Raw genomic sequence first — 18113 nt, forward strand, 5'->3', positions numbered from 1 at the left:
CTCCTCTTCTGAACATTTCAAGTTTTGCCCTTTTTGAGCTTATTTGGGCTCATTTTGGAGTCAGAACAGAATTTATTTATAATGGTATCAAGAACTTTTGTTAAAAAAAAAAAAACCTTAATTAGATAAAGAAAATAAAATTTTGTCTTTAATGAACAATAAGGAGAAGGTAAAAATTGCGTCAAAAGGAAAATGCTATTTTGGAAAAAAATGGGATTGAATTCCGATTGAAATTTTGATTCAATTGAAGAAAAAAGAGAGTAAAACCTAGTATTTCTTTTCACGTTTGGGTTCTAAGACCCTTAGTTCCGGCTGTCATTTCTTTTTCTTTCGGGTTCTAAAACTCTTGGTCAAGAATTATTAAACCAAGCCATTGCACTAGACACGCATGCAGTCATAGTAGTCGGTCCAGAATGCCATAAATATGTCTAAAAATCATGTTAGTTGATATTTTGAAAAAAAAAATATTTGTGCCATGATAGACCCCAAAAACATTGAAAAAAATTGGGCCGGCACAATTATTTCCATACCTCGAGTGTAAGCTCTTATATATGTTTGGGAATAAATTTGTACGCAATATTAAAAAAAAACACACAAATATGAAAATTAGTCTAAATACACCTCCTAATTATCATTTGCAGAAATATTATCGAATCTACTTAAAATATCCATTCGTTATTAGTTTTATTGTCTTCATTCAATTTTTTTCGCATTTTTTTATTTTGCGTCAGACTTTTGTGACCTAATTTTGTCTTTATTCGAAATAGTTATGAGTTTCGATAATAATTTTTTACTTTACCGATTTCTCTCATTGAGAAAAATTAATAATCTACAAAAATTTGATACAAAACTAACAAATGCGAAAAAATATTTGAATAGAAAAAAAGGCAAGTATTTTGGCCAAAATAGGCTCAGGTTCCAAATAGGGGTGGGCATGCCTGACACGAAAAACAAAATAAATTCATATAATTGAGCTAAAAATAAATATTTTTATGGGTAATTCTATACATTGGATATTAGTTTGATGAACTGTCAACTAAAAAAAATAAAAATTTAGCGAAATGTAGGACTTTTTGACATGCAACACAACCCGAAAATGACACGAAAGATGATAAGTTGAAAAATGTTGTGAGATTTTATAAATAAGATTTTGATATATAACACGAAAATGACACGAAATTACCTATTACCAACCTTTAGTTTCAAGAGAAGGTGGGTGGAGATAGAAAGAAGAGGGGTGTGTTTAGAAGGCTCCAAGAAGTAGTAGAGTTTATGAGGTTAGGGTTTACAAGAACGCCGACTAAACCCCCAAGGCCACTCCTCATCTCCTCCATCGATCCACAGCTCTAAATTGCAGTCTCTCTCGCTCCTCTCTCCGGTACCTCTCTCTCTCTCTCTCTCTCTCTCTCTCTCTCTCTCTCTCCCCAGGATTTTGTAAAGTTAAGAAATGCTGTTAAGTTGTGGAACTTCTGAACAAGGTTTCATGAGATTGCATAAACTCAACGTAAAAGATACTCGTGTAGTTGTTACATTGTATTTTTATTTCCATTTGCTATAATGCTTCAGCTTGTTTATTAGTTCACAATTTCGTATGCATATCTTTCATTCGAATAGATGTTTATTGTGTTTCTGTGGAATAGGGTTTGAGAAGGGACTATTGGACCAGTTTGGTTAATTTCGATTTCTTTGTATCGAACTCGGTTTTTTAGGGCTGCAATTTGTATTCGGCCTCACAAGAGTCTCTGAATACTTAGGCATCAAATCAATATTAGATACCACCAGAGGTGGTAGCCTAGTTGGTAGGTCAGTTGCTTCCCCAATTGGAGACTCAAGTTCGAGTCCTGGGACGTCCTTGTCCTGTAGGGGTGATGGCATACTACTTCCAGCTAGTACCTTGGTGGTGCTGTGGTGACGGCCTGTCCTCCCGGACAGTAGCTATGGCTCAACCGGACATTCCACAGCGGGTAGGAAGCCTCTATGGTCACGCCCAGGGGGAGTTGCTATGCTGGTTGCCCCCTCCCACCCTTTTTAATGATCAAAAAAAAAAAAAATCAATATAAGATTGGATGGATAATTGGTGTTTTTAAAGTACTTTTTTATTTTATTTATTACTTTTGTCTTGTCAAATGCAGTTGTTTTTAGTTCGCTGTTGAAACAATCCGCCAAGATGCAGAATGAGGAGGGACAGAACATGGATCTCTACATCCCTAGGAAGTGGTATATCTTTGTTTGTTTTCTATTACAATCGCGTAGGCTCCTATCATTAAGTTGGACATGTGAGATTTCACTCACTTATTTCTTGCCATATTGCAGTTCTGCCACGAACAGGCTGATCACTGCTAAGGATCATGCCTCTGTCCAGCTTAATGTCGGACATTTGGACGAGGCTGGCCGTTATACCGGTCAATTCTCCACTTTTGCGCTATGTGGATACATCCGTGCCCAGGTTCCTCTTCTTGCTTTTCTAGTATCTTTTGAAGAATGGGGTGTGTGTTTGTTGTTTATTCATTTCTGTGTTTTGATTTTGTTGTATTCTATTTGTATGAAATCATTAAAGAGGCGAGGTAGTGTTTTTCCATAAATGACCTTGCTAGTACTGTTATGGTTACTGGTATTGCTGATTTTATTGATGCCGCTACGGCTCCTGTGATCATATTTTTTACTACTTGCGTACCTTTAGATCTTTTAGAATAACTTAAAACTTGTTCTAATGTTGGGTAGTAATGCTAGATTCGAGCATTATCTTTTTTCTGTTACATTCTAAGCAACTTTAATCTTACGGACTGTGCTTCATGTTCGTTACAATTTTTTCTTCCCTAGAGTTGTGCACTTGTTCTGGCGATCTCCTCTGTTTTTCTCCCCCATCTCTTTCTTTCCTAAGTGCTAGAGTTTCTGGTTTGCTAAGAAACACGAGCACTTCTAAGGAGGCGGCGTGCATCAGACATTTGTCTAAACAGTCTTATTAATTCATTATTATTTTTTTGGAATTGGACACTCTTTGGTTATTTGGGACGCTCATGTGAGTCAGGTCCATTATTTAGACATGCATGAAGCACATTGGTAGCTGTTAGAAATAGATCTGCTCCATCTATGGTTGAGTTATTTAGTAGATTCTCAAAGATACATGGATTGTCTATTGGTGGATTCTCTTTTGTTTTTCTGCCTTCTTCTTTCTCCCTTGAGTTTTATAGTGTTTGTCTGAATAGATGTTTTGGTGCCTATATTTTGCAGGGCGATGCTGACAGTGCTCTCGATAGGCTCTGGCAAAAGAAAAAAGTTCAAGTCCGTCAGCAGTAATAGTTGCTTCTATTTTCTATCCAGTACCCTTCGTTAGAGACGTGGTTTAATCTATTGTCTTTCTGTTTTTTAGTTCTATGTCGAGGTTGACTAGAAAATGAATGATGGATTTATGTTTTGGTGAACATGTCTTTGATGGTCGACTAAATTTATATATCATTACCTTCTGAGCGACAATTTCTAATGCCGGTCTTGTTGGGCCGTTGGCTTTATCGATAAATTACCATTGAATTCCATGCCTCTTTCACTTGTGCCTGTTTTCTGGGAGCCTGGTGGACATCTTTTTTAATTTTTTGCCTGTTGCTACAGCTTCCAGGAGCAAGTTGAGTGGAATGTGTTTTTTTCAGCCGATCTTGATGGTGTTTTTATTTGAAACACCAGTGAAGCAAAAGACACTGAAACAATATGCACAAACACAAATGGCCGCCGTATTATTTATTTACTGTAATCGTCACAACAACATTACATCTCAGCAGTCGTCCTTTCTTTATTTGCTTCACATGCATATATTATATCTTCGCACAGAGCAAATTAAGCTAGTAATACGTTCAATGAGGCTTTTTCAGGAATTCTCTGGCTATTCTTCCATTTCCTCCGTGAGGGTAGAACCCACCGGGCAAATGCTCACTGCCAGTGTTATACACGACCCGCAGTATCTCCCCTGGAGTTCTCCTATAAGAGATGGAGTAGAAATTTGCCGATAACACGTTGCTCTCTGTACGATTTTCCGCTCCTAGCTGAGGTGGGACAATGATGCCTTCATCCTTGATGCCACACATCGCTAACTGATTTCTGAGCTTTGAAATGCGGATGGTAAACTCGGCCACCGTGTGGTTATATGGATGCACAAGTTCTTCAGCTCGCTCGTAGAGGTACATTCGTATAACCGCGTCTTGGCCGGATTCAACTCCCAAGAGTCCTGCCAAGAGCTGTGCAAAACAGATAAAAAGGGAAAAAAATAAAGAAAAAGAAAAGTTACCTGGGTGATTAATCTACGCAAACAAAGTTCATCGCAGCCCCTTTCTGAGAGATTACCGAATAGAATGGATGATTTGTGCAAAAAATGGACAATGAAAGCTATTCTGTTTGGAATTAATTACCCGCTTAGTCTGGTAGCCATTGATAAGAGGATTTGCTCCAACGTAACCAACAAGTCCCATGTACGGAATCACGTAGCAACTCAACATGTAACTGAGGCTATCACAATACGGGTCGAATGGAGGATCGAGTTCATACCCGAATGCTTCATCAAACAGTTTTGCAAAGTTTTTCGGGCTTACATCCAATAGAGGCCTTGGAAACAAACCCACTGTTTTTTCAAGGGCCCTGCAAAAAATTGGTTTATTCACGCATTAGCCAAATAGAAATTGCGTGTAATATTGATTGTAACGGAACAAGAAGACGAACCTGAGATGACCGACTTCTTGATACGCAAATTCCGTGATGATATTCCTGGTAAGAGAATCAAGTTTGGCTCTTTGGGCGCCAATGGGAGGGGGGCCACCCAGAACTAACTGGGGCGCAACATGGTCGAGTCCGTACCCGAGTGCTGCCCACAAGAAGTATTCAGCTTCCAAAAACTCAAGGTTCACTGCAAATTGCAATGTATCCACGTCTTCTTCATACACCGGGATTGCATGGGGTGGACATGGTGACTCGCAAATAGGGTAGGATGAAGGGATGGAGATGCAGTTGCTCATGATTGACATCCATACTATTAACCTAATCAAGGAGAAAGTGGAGGCTAAGAGAACCCCCATTATTGCTGTGTTTGTGTTGGAGAGAGAGAGAGAGAGCGTGAGGGGGGGTGGAGATGAAATACAGGAGAGAGTTTAATGCAATTTATAGTGAGGCTAAGAGCATCTACATCACTTTAGTTTCTTACTCAAAGTTAGAAGAAAGAGCAAAATGGCAGAAAGTCTCCTGCATCAACCTCTTGTCCTCCCTCTCTACTTTGCAATTTCTTTACCTTTGCTACAGTGCCTCTTTAGAACAAATGAGACACTATTCATCGTACTATATTGTTTTTCTATTTAATTTTTACCACACCAATGAGTCTTTTGTTTTCTTTTTTAAATCGGATGTCTGAGTCAGCTTCCGCGCTTCGTCTAATTTTGGGGCCTTGAAGGTAATGTCCGGACATAACCCCAGTGCTCTAATTTTCAATCCGTTTAAACCGGTGCGAAGATCTTATTTGTTTTTTAGCATTTTATCTTAAAGTGTCGTAATTATTTTTTGTCTATAGGACTCTTATAATCAAGTTTCTGCTTTACATGATCCAAAATAAAGACCAGAAACTTGATTATGAAAGCCCTAGAGATAAAAAGTAATTATGACTCTTTAGGATAAAATGATCAAAAAATAAGATTTTCACACCGATTCAAATGAATTAAAAATTAAAGCATTTTTAGGTTTTTAATAGATCGCTACAGAGTATGTATTACATTTGAGAAAAAATAAAAAAATACATTTCAATATTATTTTGGAAGAAGAAGGAAATAATATAGTAATCGATCATAAGTTAAAATAGTGAGTCTGATGCAATATATATTTTAAAAATGACTAGCAGTGACATTTTAAGGTGTAAGCATCTACATCTCTCTCTTTACTTCCCTCTTCAAACTAAATTAAAGAGCCAGAAAGGAAAAAATACCCAAAACCCCCTGCATCAGTCTCTCTTCCTTCCTCTCTACTTTGAAAATACTCTTAACATTTTTTTTTATCGGCAAAAGAATTTTATTAATCTCCGAATATAAAGTTACAAAGATTAAACGGGAGCGGAAAGAAATGGGCATCACAACCAAAACCTACATTTCAACTATGTTGGCACCTAGACTAAAAACAATAATGTGCCATTTGCTACCAAAGAAAGAAAAGAAGTTAGCGAGGAGCCAACCGAAAAAAAAACAAGACCAATTCTACTAGCCACATACTCCGCAACTAAACCATTGGAACCAAAAGGGAATGGATTTGAGACGACCAAGACCCCACTGTCAAAGGTACCAAGCATCTCGAAAAATCCGTTGACGGCATTATCATCAACATGCAGCAGCAAAGCAATGGAAGTGAAATATGGAGCACCAAACCAATTAGGCCCTGTTTGATAACAGGACTATGCGTTATGATTGGATTACCGATCCCAAGGGCTTCCCAAACCCCCTGTTTGATAATCGGATTATTGCTCTGTTGGGATGAGTAGTGAGTTCCATAGGGAGTATTAGCAATACCCTTTGGACTTGGTATTCGTTGTCCAATCCCAACCCCTTTTCATTACAAATTTCTTCTATCAATTCAATCTCGTCATTTAATTCTATCTCAAACAAACATGATATTAATAATCCTATCATCTATTCTCATTCCAAACAAACATACTCATTATCAATCCATTCTCATTAACAATTCATTTTCATTACCAATCATAATCCTAATCTCATCTCCTTACGAATCTTATTCATCTATCACTGTTATCAAACGGGGCCTTAAGACAGCTTTACTTCGTATACGTGATAACAGCAATATTGAACTATTGAGCTGGATAAATACAACATCTCAGGCAGAAAGCTTGGTACAGATCTTGCGAAATAGCTCTGATGACAGCATATCTTCAACAGTCCTATGCACCAGCAAAGTAGTATTCATAGGCAGGGGTTTAAGCTGTATAAGAGGAACAATTAACCCCGTCATCTACAGCAAAAACAAACAGGGAGCAGCCAATAAAACCACTTCATCATAAAGATTTTCCAGGGGAAGCAAATCTGATTTTGCTACAGTGGCTCGTTTGGACAGACGAGCAACTGTTCACTTGCTTCACATTTTTATATTATTTTCCAATCTCTCTCTTTGTACTCCATCTCTCTTTCTCTTTCTGATTTTTATACCTTTCCTGGTTTTGTTTCTCTCTCCGAGGCAAGGGAGAGTATTTAATTGAGGTGGGTTTGATTATTTATTGAGAGGAGAGCGAGAGTAAAGAGCCTGATGCTGCAGTAGTTATTTCAAAAATGGGTAGCTAAAATAATAAAGTGACTTTTTAAGGTATAAAGTGATCCAAAATATAAAGAGTCTAGTGTGAACGTCCTAATTTGATCTGAAATTTAAAGAGATTGATGCAGATGCTCTAAGTCTACGGAAGAGTAGCTTTCGCTTGTAGGATAATTCATACTCCTATTTCAAATGAATTTTGCAATATTTATTATCAACGAATAGAATTACTCTATTTCGGAAAAAACACCCACGACTCCTCCTGCGTGTTTAGGAAAACAAGCACAAATTAGATTTATAGGCATAGTTTCTGACTTTTACCACATACACTCGAGTTAATTTGGGCCACGCGATTTTTAATGTCTGAACATTTACTTGATCCCACAAGCAAACCGTGCTAGGACCACCGCACGTCGTATGGGACACATTCCGGATCTCATAATAATACAAAAAAATATGTATAACATCTAAAATAGTTATTTATGAGCTCTATAAAAAATTAATTCCAATGGATATAAGTAGATATATTTTCTGAATTTGTAGAGGTGAAACTGCTCGTCCCTACGAATTCAGAAAACATACTTTTCGATATCCGTTGGAGCTGATTTTTTTAGGGCCCTATAAATAATTATTTTAAAATTTATAGATATATATTTTTTATTTTTGTGGAGCTCAAAGTGGGCCCCTCCCGGCGTGTGGTGGCCCATACGGTGGTCCTGGACTTTCTCTAATGTTTACCAAAAAAAATTATTTGGTGGTTTTGGAGACCGTCACGTGATACCCGACCAACACTTTTATTTACCATACATGTTTTTGGTTTTCAGTAGTTAGGCCTCATTTCTGCTAAACTACAAGTTATAGACTACAACCATTTCGTTTTGTCCTTATTCATTTTTTTTTTTTGTATTTGTTAGTCTTTTTCTAAATTTTTATGTATTATTGTTTCGTGTTGATGAGATGAATCATAGAAGTGAAAATTTGACTTTACCCCAATTTTATACTGTAAGAAATATCGAAGAAAGTTGGGCATTCCTAACGTGTGGTGACAAGATACATAAAGTTTTACTAGTACGAAGGAAGAAACAAAATTATTAAAACTTGAATGCAAACCACATAGTAATAATTACTGGATGATGCTATAGTGTCTCCGGTCATTTTGAGGACACCGTAATTTTTGGCATAACTTCACTATTATGAGCATAATTAAAACCCATTACAAGCATAACAGAATCCAAATAAGACATAATCAAAGAATATCCAAAAACCAATCAAGGCATAACCAAACTCAACCAAGGCATAACAATCAAGTTATGCCTTGTTATGGTTCTGTTATGCTTATAATGGTTTTGATTATACTCATAATAGATTTTGGTTATGCTCATAATAGATTTTGGTTATGCTCATAGTGATTTTGTTATGCTAAAAGTTACGGTGTTCCCAAAATAACCGGGGACACCGAAGTCATTCCCATTACTATAAATAAAAAATTGTAGTAGCTTGCAAATGATACATGAGGTGGGGTACGAAAGGAATTAAGGGAAACACGTGATGGATATTTTCATCTTTCTACGTCTCTTCGTGGGGTGTTTGGGAGCCTACTTTTTAACTTTTCAGTTTCATTTTCTTGGTTTTTTAAATTATGGTCAGACTGAATTTTGAATCTGGTAGAGTGTTTGGATGATATGTCAATAATACATTTTGTAACATGAGTAGTATTTAGAAGATATGAGATAAAAATGAATTATAAATTGATTTTTTACCAAAAAAATTACCCTTAATTATTTAATGGGAAAGAAAAGGACCTCCAACGTCACCAATCTCTTTCGTGATTCCTTTTCCCTTCCTGTTTTCCATTGTTTTCTTGCACTGTAGTGAGAAAGCAGAAATAGAAATGGCGGATCATGGGCCAAGGCCACATAATCCCCTTCCAAGCTCTATCCCTCCAACTAGAACAAAGAGGATTCAACATAATCTTCCTCAACACCCCACTCAGCTTTCGTTCGCTTCTCTCAGATTCTCTCTCTTCAACAGTGGAAGAACAGATCTGAAATAGAGGAGGAGATAACGTTCAAATGGTTTTGTGGAATTCTCCCAAACAAAGAGGGTAGGGATGTCTTTTGGCGTGTCTGAAAAACGAAAATGAGAATGGGAAAAACTCCTATGGACCTCTTTCTCACTTCTCTTCTCCTTTCTTCAAATCTGAAAAACCATTCTCGGAGAATGAGTTCTCTGGTTTTTAGCCAAACAGCCGAAATGGAAAAAGGAGAAATAGAAAATGTGAAAATGAGGCTGCCAAACAGGCACTTAGAAAACGCGAAAATGAGAATCCAAAAGCTTATCTAAGGTGATTTTTGGATTTTGGCGTTTTTTTTTATTTTCTTTCGAGAATGCATTATGGTATGCATTCTGGATTGGTCGCCCATAACACTCAGAAACAAGAAAAAAAAAAAAAAAGGAAAAAAAAGGCATTATGCAGATAGTTGAGTGGCCAAACAGGGCCTAACGAGTATAGGAAGAGTTTAATTTTTTCAGAAAAATGTCAAGAAACCCCGACGCCGTTTCCGGACCATTTTTGAGGGATTAGTGGGGTTTATTTATTTATTTATTCCAATCGGTAGAAGATATCATTACATCATGCATAAAGTACAAATTATAAATCACAGAACACTACATCCATTATGTAAGAGTCCACGAGATAACCAAACCTAAACAACTAAACCAACAGGATAAAAATGTCTATCCAAGGAACCACAATTACTATATACCTAACTCAACTACAGTTTACAAGCCCCATTAAGGGGAGAAATAACCCTAATAAAAATACAAAGGAAATAACATCCACACGCAGGTGGAAAGACTCGAACTCCTGACCTCCTAGTGAGATGCAAGAGTTTTTGGCCAACTGAGTTAACTCCAGTTGGTTTGAAGAATTAGTTAAGAAGGGGATAAAAGGCGAAAATTAGCTAACTGCTACCATGCCATAAGTTTTCAAAATTTGCTAATCCAAGTATATATTATGCCTGCCAAACACCAAATTTGTTGTTTCAGGAATAGCTAGTTTGAGCAATTAGTCTATTTGGCTAACAAACGGGCTCTTAAGCGTAAGGATGTAGATTTAAAATTGGTGGGATGTGCTCCGTATAGAAAACTCAAGAAATGAACAAATGAATCACAGGAAGAAGAAGAGAGAGAGAAGAGAACAAATCTGAAAACTCAATTGTAATCTGTTGTCAGTTGTGTTACAATGCTGAGATCAGTGCTTATGTATTTGCACGACACAATCTCACCAGAATTAGTTACAAGTACAGCTGTCCTGACAGCTGGCCCAACTAAGTACCCACTAAATCATCTTAACCAAACTAACAACTTGACTAATTACATTTTAACAAATCCCTAACTAATGTGTTCTCTTTACAGCCCCCTGCAAACTCATGGGAGTATCCATGACCATGAGTTTGGCCTTCAAAGAAAGAAACCTATCCACAGATAGAGATTTAGTGAATATGTCTGCAATCTGTGCCAATGTACCAATGTGCCGAACCAATATTTGTTTGCTAAGCACTTTCTCTCGAATGAAATGATAGTCCACCTCCACATGTTTTGTTCTGGCATGGAAGATGGGATTAGAAGCCAACGCAATAGCTGACTGATTGTCACACCAGATAAGATGAGGTAAAGAAGGAGACACATGCACATCAAGAAGCAATTGTTGAACCCAAGACACATCAGCTGCAGTCTGAGCCAAAGACCTATATTCAGCTTCTGTTGAAGAGCGAGCAACAGTGTGTTGCTTCTTTGCACACCAGGAAATCAAATTAGACCCTAAAAACAAACAGAATCCAGTTGTTGACCGACGATCCACATGATCACCAGCCCAATCAGCATCACTAAAACCAGTCAAAGTAAGAGGACTAGGCACAAAGTATAAACCTTGATGAATACTCCCTTTGATGTATCTCAGAATTCTTTTGACAGCAATGTAATGACTCTGTCTAGGAGCATGCATATGTTGACAGGCGAGATTAACAGCAAACGAAATTTCTGGTTTAGTGAGAGTGAGATACTGTAATGAACCAACCACAGTCCTATACCAATGAGGATTCTCAAATAAAGGATCAGGATCCAAACTTGCTGGCTTAGTTGAGGAAGGGGAGGACTGGGTTTACACTCATGCATCCCAGATTTAACAAGTAAATCTGTAGCATATTTACGCTGAGAAAGAATCAAACTTTTACCATGGTTTTCAACCTCTATCCCCAAGAAATAACTAAGAACACCCAGATCTTTCAGCACAAATCTTCTGCTAAGAACTTTGATCAACTCAGAAATATAAGTTGCATTGCTTCCAGTGATTATGATATCATCAACATATACAAGAATCAAAGTCACACTGTGATCATTCTTAAGAGAGAAAAGAGAAAGATCAGCCTTACTATTGACAAACCCTTGTTGAAGAAGAAAACTGGAAAATAAAGAAAACCAAGCCCGTGGTGCCTGTTTTAACCCATATAATGCTTTATTCAGTTTGCACACATAATCAGGATGAGAAGCACTTTTGTAACCAAGTGGTTGTTTCATATAAACCTCTTCTTCTATTACTCCATGCAAAAATGCATTTGTAACATCTAGCTGTCGTAGAGGCCAATCATAATGCACGGCTAGACTAAGAACAATTCTAATGGTTGGTTGCTTGACCACAGGACTGAAAGTTTCTGTAAAGTCTAAACCTTCTGTTTGTTGATTCCCATTAGCGACCAGTCTTGCTTTATAGCGTGCCACACTACGATCTGAATGTTTTTTAATTTTGTAGATCCATTGACATCCTATCACATTAGCCCCAGTGGGAGGAGGGACAAGAGACCAAGTCCCTTGTTGAAGAAGGGCTTGATACTCCTCTGCCATAGCAGATTGCCACACAGAGTGTTTAACAGCTTCAGAAAAATGAGATGGTTCAGTGTGTGGAAGTGTAGGAGTACAAGCAACCGCAGTCAAACTCACAATGGCTTTAGGTTTGACTATCCCATGTTTAGCTCTAGTAGCCATAGAATGAGAGTTAACAGGAAAGGATTGAGGTAAAAGCAAAGAACGTTGAGTAGGAGAAGCATGACAAGAACCAGATGAAGAAGACGAAGAAGGATCAGATGAAGAACTAGAAGGAGGACTAGAAACAGAAGATGTAGGAGTTGAAACAGAAATAGAAGCAGGAGAAGAACACACAGGAGACTCACAGAAAAATTCAGGTGGAGGAGGCACGAAACAGAAACAGGATCTAAGAAGGGAATATTGGAAGAAGAGGAGGTCTGCAAAGAACCATCAGAAAGAGGAGAAGAAACTGAGACAACTATATCATCAAAAGAGGTTAAAGGAACAGTAAAAGAGGGAGTAACAAAGGTAGTATCAGAAGAGGGAGTAATGAGAGTAGGATAGGGAAAATCATTTTCTATAAACTTGACATGCCGAGAAGTGTAGACTTTTGTTGTTTTAGGATCATAACATCGAAACCCCTTGGTGTTATCACAATACCCTAGGAAAACACAAGGAGTGGACCTTGGAAGCAATTTATGACTTACATATGGTTTAAGCCAAGGAAAACAACAACAACCAAAAGGTTTAAGATTGAAATAGTTAGGAGAGGTTTTGTACAACAGAACATAAGGGACTTGAAACCGTAAAGATGTGTGAGGTAAACGATTAGCTAAGTACACTGCAGTGGTTAAAGCTTCCAACCAAAAGGTAACAGGTAAACTAGCTTGAAGTAAAAGAGTAATGGCAGTTTCAATCAAATGTCTGTGTTTTCTTTCCACAAGACCATTTTGTTCTGGAGTATGAGGACATGTAGTTTGATGAACTACACCAGTAGAAAGAAACAAATGAAGAAGAAAATGATTGATGAATTCGCCACCATTATCACTTCTAACAGTTTGAATGGAAGTACCAAATTGAGTTTGAACATATGCTTTGAAATCAGAAACCTTATACTTAACCTCGGATTTGTAGTGCATAGGAAACAACCAAGAATATCTTGAAAAATCATCAATAACAAGAAGATAATATTTGAAACCTTTATTAGAGGCAACAGGTGATGGCCCCCAAACATCCATGTGTACTAATTAAAAAGGAGCAGTAGTTTGATTGATGGAAAGAGAAAAGGGGAGTTTGTGACTCTTAGCCATATGACAACAGGTACAATCAGGCACAAAAGAACTATTAACAGGTAGACTAAACTGTTTGACTAAAGCAGTAAACAAAGGAGTACTTGGATGCCCAAGTCTTCTGTGCCACAGCTCTGCTGAAGTAGAATGACTAAGAAGAGCAGTAGTTGAAACAGCTTCTGAGGAAGAAGCAACTCCTGAAGAAGAAGACACAACTCTAGAGTGATTCAGAATAGGGTATAACCCCTTGTGACATGGGCCTCTGTAGAGAATCTGAAGTGTGGACTTGTCCTGAATGACAAGACCATTTGAATCAAAGGTAAGTAAACAGTTATTATCTTTAGCAAATTGATGAACGGAGATAAGATTGTGAGTAATGTGAGGAGTATGTAGAATATGAGAAAGACGAAAATTAGCATTAGGTGTAGGAAGTAAGCCATTACCAGTATGAGTGACATGCACTGTACTCCCATTTCCAACCAAAACACCTTCATTTGTTGTTGTTGGCTGAGGATGTTCCAAATTCATGTTTTGCATATTGTTGGTGATGTGGTTTGTCGCCCCACTATCAAAATACCAAGGTGGAGTAGCAGAATTGTTGAAGGTATCAGAACTGTAAACAGTAGAAGATGTAGTAGGAGTTTGTTGCATAAAATAGCTTCCATATGGTCCAGAAGAAGATGGAGGCATGACAAACCCTTCGGTAAAACCAGCAAATGGAGCAGGAGAAGGCATCTGTGATGCATACTGAGGAACACCATAAACTGATGGTAAAGGCATCTGTGGGACAGATTGAGAAACACTCCTAAAACCACCATTAGATCGAACAACCCCTGTATTTTGTGCAGGAGATCTAAACATCTGTGGTGAAACTCCCTGGAACATAGGGATGTTATTCTGAGGAAAACCAGGCATCATATAGTTTGTCCAAGGTAATGACTGTGAGACACCTGAGTAACCTCTCCACTGAGAACTTGGACCAGCAAAAGACATATTGTTTGGCCTATAATAACAGTAATTAGTAGAATGATTATTCTTGCCACAGATGTCACAAGGTCCTTTGGGAACATATCTTCCCCCTCTGCCTTTGTTGAAAGGCCTGAAATTTTGTGAAAAATTCTGTGGAATGTACTGAAATTGTTGTTGTGGTGTAGGAGAAAAAGTAGCAAACTGAGATGAAGATGCACCAATTGAAGACTGAGGTGTAGCCAGAGGAGTCACAGAAGGTATAGATGACATAATGCCTGGAGTCTCATGGGATTGAGACTGATTTCCATGAGCAGCAACAAGAATAGTGCTAACTTTATCTGTCTCAGTAGTCTCTTTACTTAGCTGCTTTTCTTCACTCTTTAACATAGTAACAAGTTCATCAAAACAGACCTTATGACCCCTAGTGCGTACAGCCCTGACTGCAGTTTTGAGTCCATTAAAAACTGTAGGTAAGCCTTGTAGAGTGCGAAACACAAGCTCATCATCCTCAATAGGACTTCCAGCTGCAATCAGCTTTTGTGCTATATCTTTGATATTATCAATATAGGCCTCTATTGTAGAGGTTTTGGACAAAGTGTATAACTGATCCCTAAGTTCTTGAACATGACTTTCTGATAAGAAATTATATCTATTGGAGAGGGATTCCCACACCTGATGAGCAGTTTTTAACCCTAGAACGTATGGCAGTGTGGTTTGAGACAGTGATGCAGTCAAGCACGATCTAAGTTGGGAATCAATTAGCCGCCAGAGAGAAAAGGTAGGATTTGAAGTAAGATTACCGTGATCATCTCGAATCTGAGGCGGTGGAACTGGTTCAGATCCATCAAGATAGCTAAAGAAACCATTCGCATCTACAACATTCTCCACCTGAATCCGCCATAGTAAGTAGTTTGAGCTATCCAACTTGATGTTGACAAGAGAGTGAAAATTAGAAACAAGGAAAGCGAGAGCTGAAGGTAAAGTAATTGTAGTTGAAGTCGAGGTTGCTGAATTAGATGCCATAGCTTGTGCCCTAATTTCTGAGATTAGAAGAAGAAAGAACAGGAATCGAAGGACTCTCGTCTCAGATCGGCTTTGATACCATATAGAAAACTCAAGAAATGAACAAATGAATCACAGGAAGAAGAAGAGAGAGAGAAGAGAACAAATCTGAAAACTCAATTGTAATCTGTTGTCAGTTGTGTTACAATGCTGAGATCAGTGCTTATGTATTTGCACGACACAATCTCACCAGAATTAGTTACAAGTACAGCTGTCCTGACAGCTGGCCCAACTAAGTACCCACTAAATCATCTTAACCAAACTAACAACTTGACTAATTACATTTTAACAAATCCCTAACTAATGTGTTCTCTTTACACTCCGCTCTACTTTTGAATCTGGTTCAATATGTCGTTTTCTGGGTGTACATCTCAGTAAGAATTACAAGGATGTAAAATAGGAGTCTTTTGTAGACTTGGGAGGCCCTTGTGGCTCCGTTCCTCACTTTCAGCAGCCCTTGTGGGCTTTTCACCTCAGCCTCAAGAGAAGACTTTGTTGAAATAACTGCTATAAAATAATAAAGAATTATCTCAATAATTTGTAACCGAAATACAGATTTACTATCGAATAATGGTTGCAGTGTTTGGGTTGAGTCGGAGACTAGGCCGCACTCTTTAATACATTTCGCGGCTCTGCCTAGATTGTGCAAACAGTTCGATTAATACCACGCCGTCCCCAGGATAAATCAGGCCAGAATATAACCTTTGGTCTGCACAGAAGAAAACCAACAACAAAACACAATATCAACCCTATTGCACTAAATCTCCGTGTTCCTGTCTATGTGTGTGTTTTGACTTTGGTTTGATCCACTCCAGGCACAACATATTTCTCTATCAATAAATCAAATCAGCCTTTGCAAAACATAGACAAATTTTTGTAAGCAAGGTCTAAGAAGTCAATTAAATCAAATCTCAAATCGAAGAAATACCTAAAGTGGTCTCCAGTACCAGTGGCTTGCAATGAAAAGTTTTAAGGAAGTACATTGAGACACGCGAATATTCACTATGTTAACCTTAATTCATGCATAAATCACTTGTTAAACAAGTAAATTGAACCACAACAATATACTCGTATATTTCAAGAGTAGTGATCGAAGGTGAAAGAAAACATGTGGGTAAACCCAGTCCGCTAAAGCCCTCATTAAGCTTATTTAACAGAATTTTCTCTTGTTCCAAGTCCAGAGTGGCAACCAACAAGAGCTAGCTCAATTAGCTAAGACTCTTGCATCTCACTAAGAGGTCAGGAGTTCGAGTCTTCCCATCTGCGTATGAGTGTTTTTTCTTTATAGGGCTTTTCCCTTCTTTTTTTCTTTTATTGGTTGAGTTGTTGGGCTTGGTTGTCTCGTGGACTCTCACAATTGATGTAATTTACCGGATTTATACTCTGTACTCATATCTGATGTAAAATGATTTATTCTATTGATTGAAAAAAAAAAGTCCAGGGTGACAGATGATTATCCAAAGGCTTATAATATCGTCTTAATTGGGATGCTTGCTTTTGGTTGCAATGCCATTATGCTTTGGTTCCCTTTAACCTTTGAATTACTCTATTTAATATTAATAAAAAAATTGCTTTTAAATTAAAAAACCACTCAACGGGAAATTCGGTAAATATTAATTATCAAACAACTACCTATTGATTTTTTTAAAAACTAATTTTCCTTAAACAACAACGCAAAATACATGAACTCTTAGTAACGTTTTTCACTTTACTTCTATTTCCCGGACTTGGATTTCATTTACTGTCTGCACCCATTTCTAACCAGTTCCGTAAAGGTTCACTTATGCTGGAGGAAGCATGCCCACTTAGTGATTAGTCCGCCTGTCGATACGAATTTGAGTAAATTATCACGGACGAGCCAAATGCATGGAAAACTTGCCCGTGTGGTTCAGATCTCTCCAAACACATCTTTTACTTATGTAGTTATGTTCATCCATTCTTGTAGTCTTGTAATAATATCAAGTCTATGTTCTTTACAATTTTTTCTTCCCTAGAGTTGTGTGCTTGTTCTGGCGTTCTCCCTGCTTTTCTCCCCCATCTCTTTCTTTCCTAAGTACTAGAGTTTCTGGTTTGCTAAGAAACACGAGCGCTTCTAAGGAGGCGGCGTGCATCAGACATTCGTCTAAACACGTCCTATTAATTCATAATTATTTTTTTGGAATTGGACACTCATGTGAGTCAGTTCCATTATTTAGACATGCGTGAAGCACATTGGTAGCTGTTAGAAATAGATCTGCGCCATCTATGGTTGAGTTATTTAGTTGCTTCTATTTTCTATCCCGTACCCTTCGTTGGATACATCGTTTAATCTTTTGTTTTTCTGTTTTTGAGTTCTATGTAATGTTGAGGATGACTAGAAAATGAATGATGGATTTATGTTTTGGTGAACATAATTTAATATATCATTACCTTCTGAGCGACAATTTCTAATGCAGGTTTGGTTAGTTCGTGTTGGCTTTATCGATAAATTACCATGGAATTCTATGCCTCTTTCGCTTGTGTCTGTTTTCTGGGGGCCTGGTAGACATCTTTTTCAATTTTTTGCCTGTTGCTACAGCTTCCAGAAGCAAGTTGAGTGGAATCTGTTTTTTTTTTCGCCAATCTTGCCGCTGGTGTTTTTGTTGAAACACCAGTGAAGCAAAAGACACTGAAACA

The 18113-nt window shown here is 37.8% G+C and overlaps 2 protein-coding genes across 2 annotated transcripts; one reads left to right on the forward strand and one right to left on the reverse strand.

The window, feature by feature from the left end:
• The first annotated feature begins 1217 nt into the window (after positions 1–1217).
• On the forward strand, positions 1218–3474 carry LOC131327137 (small ribosomal subunit protein eS21-like). Its single transcript, XM_058360152.1, has 4 exons — positions 1218–1378; positions 2133–2217; positions 2314–2446; positions 3232–3474. Exons 2-4 carry the CDS (start codon positions 2168–2170, stop codon positions 3295–3297), a joined length of 249 nt encoding a protein of 82 aa, XP_058216135.1. The 5' UTR covers positions 1218–1378; positions 2133–2167; the 3' UTR covers positions 3298–3474.
• Positions 3475–3703: 229 nt separating this feature from the next.
• LOC131327135 (ferritin-like catalase Nec2) lies at positions 3704–5250 on the reverse strand. Its single transcript, XM_058360150.1, has 3 exons — positions 4705–5250; positions 4398–4623; positions 3704–4226 (listed from the first exon to the last, which is right to left on the reverse strand). Exons 1-3 carry the CDS (start codon positions 5055–5057, stop codon positions 3846–3848), a joined length of 960 nt encoding a protein of 319 aa, XP_058216133.1. The 5' UTR covers positions 5058–5250; the 3' UTR covers positions 3704–3845.
• Between the last annotated feature and the right edge of the window lie 12863 nt (positions 5251–18113).

This window comes from Rhododendron vialii, chromosome 5a (assembly GCF_030253575.1).
Source record: "Rhododendron vialii isolate Sample 1 chromosome 5a, ASM3025357v1".
Classification (NCBI taxonomy): Eukaryota; Viridiplantae; Streptophyta; class Magnoliopsida; order Ericales; family Ericaceae; genus Rhododendron; species Rhododendron vialii.

Excerpts from the sequence above, each read along its gene's own strand:
- LOC131327137 (XM_058360152.1), top strand. The coding sequence starts at position 2,168 with ATGCAGAATGAGGAGGGACAGAACATGGATCTCTACATCCCTAGGAAG. Across the intron at positions 2,218-2,313 it reads CTCTACATCCCTAGGAAGTG|TTCTGCCACGAACAGGCTGA; the intron begins GTATATCTTTGT and ends GCCATATTGCAG. Across the intron at positions 2,447-3,231 it reads GTGGATACATCCGTGCCCAG|GGCGATGCTGACAGTGCTCT; the intron begins GTTCCTCTTCTT and ends TATATTTTGCAG.
- LOC131327135 (XM_058360150.1), bottom strand. The coding sequence starts at position 5,057 with ATGGGGGTTCTCTTAGCCTCCACTTTCTCCTTGATTAGGTTAATAGTA. Across the intron at positions 4,624-4,704 it reads CAAGAAGTCGGTCATCTCAG|GGCCCTTGAAAAAACAGTGG; the intron begins GTTCGTCTTCTT and ends AATTTTTTGCAG. Across the intron at positions 4,227-4,397 it reads ATGGCTACCAGACTAAGCGG|CTCTTGGCAGGACTCTTGGG; the intron begins GTAATTAATTCC and ends TGTTTTGCACAG.